This window comes from Camelina sativa, chromosome 12, assembly GCF_030686135.1.
Source record: "Camelina sativa cultivar CO46 ecotype springtype chromosome 12, ASM3068613v1".
NCBI classification, from domain to species: Eukaryota; Viridiplantae; Streptophyta; class Magnoliopsida; order Brassicales; family Brassicaceae; genus Camelina; species Camelina sativa.
This window is the reverse complement of record NC_141891.1, coordinates 36,558,137-36,566,017: the sequence shown is the minus strand read 5'-3', so window position 1 is coordinate 36,566,017 and position 7,881 is coordinate 36,558,137. Positions and strand designations below refer to the sequence as shown.

At 38.7% G+C, this 7,881-nt stretch overlaps 1 protein-coding gene and 1 pseudogene across 1 annotated transcript; both read right to left on the bottom strand.

The window, feature by feature from the left end:
- Window positions 1–276: 276 nt before the first annotated feature.
- Window positions 277–2,565, bottom strand: LOC104729730 (protein ABIL4). Its single transcript, XM_010448727.3, has 9 exons — window positions 1,841–2,565; window positions 1,624–1,706; window positions 1,390–1,540; window positions 1,207–1,306; window positions 1,054–1,110; window positions 926–968; window positions 774–844; window positions 587–678; window positions 277–489 (listed from the first exon to the last, which is right to left on the bottom strand). Exons 1-9 carry the CDS (start codon window positions 1,937–1,939, stop codon window positions 352–354), a joined length of 834 nt encoding a protein of 277 aa, XP_010447029.1. The 5' UTR covers window positions 1,940–2,565; the 3' UTR covers window positions 277–351.
- Window positions 2,566–2,745: 180 nt separating this feature from the next.
- LOC147933189 (putative 26S proteasome non-ATPase regulatory subunit 8 homolog B) lies at window positions 2,746–6,798 on the bottom strand (annotated as a pseudogene).
- Between the last annotated feature and the right edge of the window lie 1,083 nt (window positions 6,799–7,881).

Genomic DNA, 7,881 nt, shown 5'->3' with positions numbered 1-7,881 from the left:
TTTTTCTAGATTTTTTTCTATTTGATCTGTAAGTATTTTTTATTTTTTAATTAATTATATTTATTTAAATTAATTAATTAAGCTTAATTAAAATTTTTTAATGGCAATTGAATGTAATTTTTTACATATTTTAAGGTTAGTTTCATATTTGTACTTCCCAATTAATATAGTAGGATTGATTTTGACTATCTTAAGTCAAAGACAGAGTGTAGAAGAAAGTGAAGAAACTAACAGTGAACATAGTTTTCGTATGTTTATGTGTAATTGCAACCAATATTTGGAACAATGAGCATAACTCTCTTATTTCAGATCAATTTTGTACAAATCTTTGATAACCAAAATACAAGAGGTTTAGTTTCTGGACTTGGTCATACTCATCAATGCCTTGAGCATCAGAATCTTCTTCCCTTTTCGCGATGAAGATTGCTTTATCTCCACGATCTCTGTACTTCTCGACACGGGTATTGCTCTTTGTGGTTCTGGTAAGGGCTTTATAATACACACAAGGTAGCAGAAAGGGTAAATAACTAAACAAAGATATTGAAAGTTGAAGAAAAGTAATCTTTGTATCTCTATATATGTATACCGGTTTCTTTGGTTGGCTTGGGGAGCTTGAACGTTTCAGTAGAGATCCTGAACGTAAGAGAGGGAATCTCATAGGAGAGTTTGTTCTTTTACCTGCAACATTCAAACACACTTACATGACTGAAATGAATCTGACAAAAGCCAAGGAAAGAAGTATCATTCATTAGTTTAGTTGATGTAGTTAGTACTTGGTGTTCTGCTGTTGATGTTGTTGTGTACGATGGGTGCAAAAGAGAAACTCCCTGCCTTGTTAGCTTTCCTGCATTTTCATTCACATTACAAACAACAAAGCGAGAAACAAGAAGAAGAATAGTAGTTTAAGAAAATCAAGATTTTCTACCTTGCAGTATTTGGGGGGTTTTCTAGTATTGTTGATCGAACAGCTTCAAAGCAGATCAGTAGAAACATTCAGATATCATATAAACAACATAAACGAACCAAACAGTCGGATATAACGGATTTAGTTACCACTCTTGAACCGGTGTGAGTCATCTCCTGCAGAGAAACTTGTGCCTCTTCCTTGTTCTGTGATAAAAAAAAAGAAAGAATAAGATGATCAGAGAGATATGGCGAATAATGATGGAACGGATCAATTGTGTCGAGAGGGAAAAGAGGTTATACGAGGGAAGAAGTAACGCTTATGATGGCGAGGATATTGAAATAGAAGCAAATGCTGATGAGTCCCACTCTTCCCCATGTACTCTCTGCATAGTCTCATCCTCTACATGAACAACACATACACACACACAGAATGTGAGATAGTTTCAAGATTCAGGATTCAAGATTCGAGATTGAGTGTTTTACTTGTTCAAGAGAAGATAAACGAAGATGAGTGGTGGAGAAATGGGTCGAGTTATCAGAGAGAAAAGAGTTGAATTTGTCGGAAACAGAACCGAGATGATCCACTGTGTTCACTACTGCCTTTGCTGCATACTCTTTCAACGTCTCTATGACTCTGCCATCATCATTCATCAGATTCAACAACACATGGACTTGTAAAATACTCTCGTTACTATCAAGAAAGACAAGAAAAATTACGTTTCTTTGTGTTCTTCTTTGCCGTAAGAGGTTTCGAAATACTCAGCAGCTGAGTACAACTGTTTCCGCAAATTCTTCAAATCCTTAAAACACCAAAAGAACAACAGAACAGAAGATGAATCTTGAATGAAGACAAAAAAATCACAATCCTATTGATCAATCTGTGTTTGAGGCGAGAAAGAGAGAGAGCGGGAGAGAGAGAAGGATCAAAACAAACCTTGAGAGTTTCTGAGAATTGAAGAGTTTGCTTCATGAAGAGTTCGTCATTATTGGAAGACTGGTGAAGAACTATCGCTAAAGATGTAGAGCTCGCCATTAATGAGATGAGGGAGAGAGAGAGAGAGAGAAGGCGAAGATAATGGAGTAAGTAAGAAAGATCCAAGTGGAGACAACACTATTATACACTCTGTGTTGACTCTTTAATACATTCCATACGTTCTTAACAAGTTAATATTTTCTTTTAAATTTTTGTAACTAAAAATAATATCAAATTAAATTGTCATTAAAGGATAAAAAAAGAATATATTAAATTAATTACTAGGAGAGTTAAAACAAAAATGTAAAAAGCAGTCGACAAATCAAACATTATGACCCGGAGAAATGCATTTAGGCCACACTTTTCAATTATTAAAATGGTTTTTATGAAATTGATTAAACAAATCAAACATTATGACCCGGAGAAATGCATTTAGGCCACACTTTTCAATTATTAAAATGGTTTTTATGAAATTGATTAATAATTAATGATTGCATCAATTATAAAATACTTAAGTCAAAAAGAAAAATCGGAAGGAAGATTTGTAGTTGGAAAAATTAATGGAGCAGAAAGTAAAGAAGCATGATTATTCAACATTTTGTTTAATTAAAGAGAAAACAACTTCTCAACAATCTTGATACTCTTGTCTCTTTCTTGAAATTTAAAAAAAAAAAAAAAAAAAAAAAAAAAATCTAAAGAAAATGCATACACATACTATATATTAGTATTTACAAGAAGTGGGACACTAAACATCAAAATTCAATCACGGACTCATTTTATGGAGTTGCCTTTATGAGTCTAGAAACCATTCATGTGACATAACACACTCACTCATATAAGTTGCATTATGACCAGACGACAAAAACGAACAGGGCCAAATTATATTTCACGAATTGTTTGGGAAGATACTAGTGTGAGTCATACATGGTAAAAAAAAAAAGTTTTATGACCCAAATTGAAACGAATTCGAAGAAGGATAAAGGATTGGGATTACACGATGCGATCGAGCTCTCTGGCGTAGCTGAGGGTTTGGTTGATGAGTTGCAGAGAGGGTACCTCCTTGCACGGTGCGGTTTTTTTAGCTTTTTGGAACACAACTAACTAACCCGTCTTTGACTTCCCACTACGGGTGCTCCTCGTTTACATATATGTTAACAGTTCTTGATCAGAAGAGAAGAGTAACATCTCACGAACCTCGCTGATTGAGAGATGATCATATGTTTTCTCGCTGCATCCAGCTATTTCGTCTCTACAGATAACAAAATGAGATTTTTAAAGTCATGGCAATGAGCTAAATAAGAGAAAGGGTCATCAATGAAACCTATGCATTTCTTTTTTACCTAATAGTTTTTGCCAAGAGAGATCCATGAAATTACACAAAAGTCTCATCAGGAGCGGTCTGTTCTAGCACTCAACACACGGTTATAGGCACCTTTCATGAAGGATTGCTCGAGCTCAACCGCATGCTTGATGCAATGATTCTCCAAGGTTGCAGAGGAAAGTATGATACGGTCCATCAAACGTATTATCGTAGAAGAGGGCCACGTCAGCAGGAGGAGGGAAAAGAAGCTGAGCTGGTCAAAGGCTGTTGACTGAAGAAAGACTTGGAAGGAGGAAGAGGGTTTGCAGTTGGAAGGAGGAGAGTTGGAATAAAGAGACGTTGTATCGTTTTGAATTCATTATGTTGATTTTTAGTGAGAGAAACTTGGGAGGATTGAATCTAGCGATGTGCTAGTGTGAGAGAGAGAGATCTATTTTGTTCTGAGAGAATTCCGATATCGAGATTACAATCTCTATATTCTCTTATTCATTCTATTTGCAAAGTATTATTCATTCTATTATTCTCTTATTCATTATTGAGCTCTGAACAGAGCTACGGTTCCGGATAAGTTCCCCATTCCTGTCATTGATCAGCTTCTCGATGAACTCCATGGAGCAGTGATATATTCGAAGATTGATTTAAGGTCTGGATACCACCAAATCCGTATGTGTGAGGAAGATGTAGCTAAGACTGCTTTTCGAACTCTGGAAGGTCATTACGAGTTTCTTGTCATGCCCTTTGGCTTGACTAATGCCCCTGCGACATTCCAGGCTCTGATGAACAAGATCTTTAAGCAGTATTTGAGGAAGTTTGTGTTAGTATTTTTTGATGATATATTGATATATAGCGAGAATGTGGAGGCTCATGTGCGTCATTTGACAGTGGTTTTGCAAATCTTGGCATCTCATCAGTTGTTTGCCAACAATAAGAAGTGTCTGTTTGGTGTGATGCAGGTTGAGTATTTAGGTCACATCATATCCTGCTTGCGACGGATATGGTTAAGACAGAGGCTATGCTTTCATGGCCAACACCTACCACTATCAAACAGCTACGCAGGTTTCTAGGCTTAACGGGGTACTATCGTAAGTTTGTACAAGGTTATGGGTCTATAGCTCGTCCTCTCACGGAGTTGCTTAAGAAGGACCAATTTGGTTGGTCTTCAGCGGCTCAACAGGCCTTTGACGCTTTGAAACGAGCAATGGCTAGTGCTCTGGTTTTAGCTTTGCCTGACTTTACTAAGACGTTTGTTATTGAATCTGATGCTTCAGGTACTGGTGTGGGAGCGGTTCTGTTGCAGGACAAACGTCCCATTGCTTATTTTAGTCATGGTCTTACTTCTCGAGAGCAGTTAAACCGGCGTATGAAAGGGAGTTAATGGTGATAGTATTGGCGGTTTTGAAATGGAAACACTACTTACTTGGACGTTCGTTTGTTGTTCATACGGATCATAGGAGCTTAAAGTTTCTTTTGGAACAACGTGGGGTTAATATGGAGTATCAACGTTGGTTGACGAAGTTACTTGGTTATGATATGGACATTGTTTACAAGCCAGGGGTGGATAACAAAGCTGCTGATGGTCTTTCTCGAATTCCACATTCAGCATCACACTCCTTGTTGGCTTTGACTGTTCCGTCGGTGTTACAGTTGCAGGATTTGTACAAGGAGATTGATAAAGATGAGAAGATTCAGGCCATGATCACGCAGTTACAATCTTCTGCTACTAATCGAGGACATTACTCGTTGGTCAATGGTCGCTTGTGGTATAAGAGGAGGTTGGTCATACCACAATCATCGTCTTTTCTACCTCTTATTCTTCATGAATATCATGACAGCAAGGTTGGAGGTCATGCGGGCATTTTTAAAACACTGAAACGTATTCAGGAGTATTTCCATTGGGAGGGCATGTATGGTGATATCCAACGTTATGTTCAGTCCTGTTCGGTGTGTCAGACGCACAAGTATTCCACATTGGCACCGGCAGGATTATTACAGCCCTTACCCATTCCAACTGCGATTTGGGAGGATGTTTCTTTAGACTTTATTGAGGGCTTACCTACTTCAGGTGGCATGAATGTGATATTGGTGGTGGTTGATCGCCTCAGTAAAGCTGCACATTTCCTGGGTTTAAAACACCCTTTTAAGGCTTTGGATGTGGCTAATGCGTTTGTGGAGGGTGTTGTTAGGTTGCATGGATTTCCAAAGTCTATTGTTTCAAACAGGGATCGCATTTTCTTGGACTGCTCTGTTTCGTGTGGCAGGGACCAAGTTGAAGTATAGTACGGCGTACCACCCGCAGACTGACGGTCAGACGGAGGTCCTGAACCGTTGTCTTGAGACTTACTTGTGTTGCTTTGCGTCTTCTCACCCTCGGACTTGGCAGAAATATTTGGCATGGGCAGAGTACTCTTATAACACCTCATTTCATTCTGCGATCAAGTCATCCCCATTTAAATTGGTGTACGGTAGAGATCCTCCTCGTCTCTTACCCTTCGAGGCTGGTTCTACAGAGGACTGGGAACTAGAGGTTCAGTTGCGAGAGCGTGATTTGATGCTCCACCGTATTCGTGATAACCTTGTGCGGGCTCAGGAGATTATGAAGAAGCAGGCGGATAAGAAGCGTCGTGATGTGGTGTTCGCTGTGGGTGATCGGGTGTACTTGAAGTTACAACCTTACCGTCAGATGTCAGTGGTTCGTCGGAACTGTTAGAAGCTGGCGGCCAAGTTTTATGGACCGTTTGAGGTTATTGAACGTGTCGGAGCGGTTGCCTATCGTGTGAAGTTGCCTGATAACTGTAAGATTCATAACGTTTTCCATGTTTCGCAGTTGAAGGCAGTGGTGGGTGATCATCATCTGCTTCAGGACGGTGAACCTCCGGAGCAGCTTGAAGAGGACGTGATTTATCCTCAGTCTGTGATGGCAGTACGTTATAATTCCACTGATGGTCGTGAATTGTTGGTTAAGTGGGAAGGTAAACCGGCTGAGGATAATTCGTGGGTGCTGTCCAAGGAGTTCGTTCGTCAGTTTCCTGCTTTCAAGCTTGAGGACAAGCTTGTTCTCCGGAATGGGAGTATTGATACGGTCCATCAAACGTATTATCGTAGAAGAGGACCACGTCAGCAGGAGGAGGGAAAAGAAGCTGAGCTGGTCAAAGGCTGTTGACTGAAGAAAAACTTGGAAGGAGGAAGAGGGTTTGCAGTTGGAAGGAGGAGAGTTGGAATAAAGAGACGTTGTATCGTTTTGAATTCATTATGTTGATTTTTAGTGAGAGAAACTTGGGAGGATTGAATCTAGCGATGTGCTAGTGTGAGAGAGAGAGATCTATGTTGTTCTGAGAGAGTTCCGATATCGAGATTACAATCTCTGTATTTCTCTTATTCATTCTATTTGCAAAGTATTATTCAGTATATCATAAATCTATCAAAGTAATTTCAGTTCCGTGTGGAAATTATTCAGCAATCCTGTTCTGAACAAGCAGTCGCAGTAGGTTCAGACCAAGAATTAGATGATCTTGCTGAGAGGGCGGAAGATGTCTCCTGGTACATGAACAAAAGAACACACTTTAGCATTGCATCCAATTGAGAGGTGATACAAGAACATGAAGATAGATTATAGATATATCCCCTGAACTTCAGCAATGTCTCTTGGCTTTCTAACCAAAAATTTGACTCACAATGAAGAAGATAAGCTTACTAGCAATAGCCAATTCCTGGAGCTGAATTAGGAGTATTCTCAAACAAAGGCGGTAGACTTGTGAACTTAGTCAGAAGAACCTGAATAAAAGAAATGAAACAACCACTAAATTACAAAACCAGACACTGATATTTTCAAAACTTGAGCATAGTGTAGCTCAGACACCTTTGACATTGCTATATCCACGAGTTAATCTATTATTGAATGTTTGCCAACAAAAAAAATATCTATAATTGAATTAGGGTTAGAAAAGGAAACAAATACCTTAAGCTGAGACAAGAGATTAGTACATAAATCGAAATCTTTTCTTGTAAACGCAGCTTTAAAACCTTTCGAACTGCTGAGAAACCTCCGAATCCATCTCACTCTCTCTCTATCTCTATGAATTTCTCTGTGAAACTAAATTAACTCAATTGGCTGAGTTGAGGAAGAAAAAAAAATAAGAAGACGACGAAGATTTGTTTGGGCCGTTAGTTTAATCTCAAATATAGTGGGGCTTGAAATGATAATAAAGCCCAATAGAAGCTTCTCGGGTTCTTTTTGTACGTGTTAACTAGACAGGAGAGAAGTCGTGAACTTGTGATGCTGACACACTCGCACTCTCTTCTTTCTCGTCAACAACGCGTTTTTGGTGTTTGGTCCACAATCCTTAGCCTCTAAGACAAATCAACCCTATTTTTTTTTTCCAATAAATTATTACTTTCTAAAAAAAATATCTTAAAAAGAAATACTAATTGTCACTATTATTGACAAAAAAATCTCATATCTAAAAGTCTGCCACGTCAAAATCCGAAATTGTGTTCTTCCAGACCGCGTCTTCGCTACCTGCCCCGCCGCTGTGATCGATCTCACTCGTTCGATTTTCTTATGCAACAATTAATTAAGAAAATAAAAAGAAAAAAACATCAGACAGAACAGAAGTTTTTTTTTTGGGGGTTAACTGTTAGGGCATCCTTAATGGGAGAACTATTTTTCATGTTTTTAGATTAA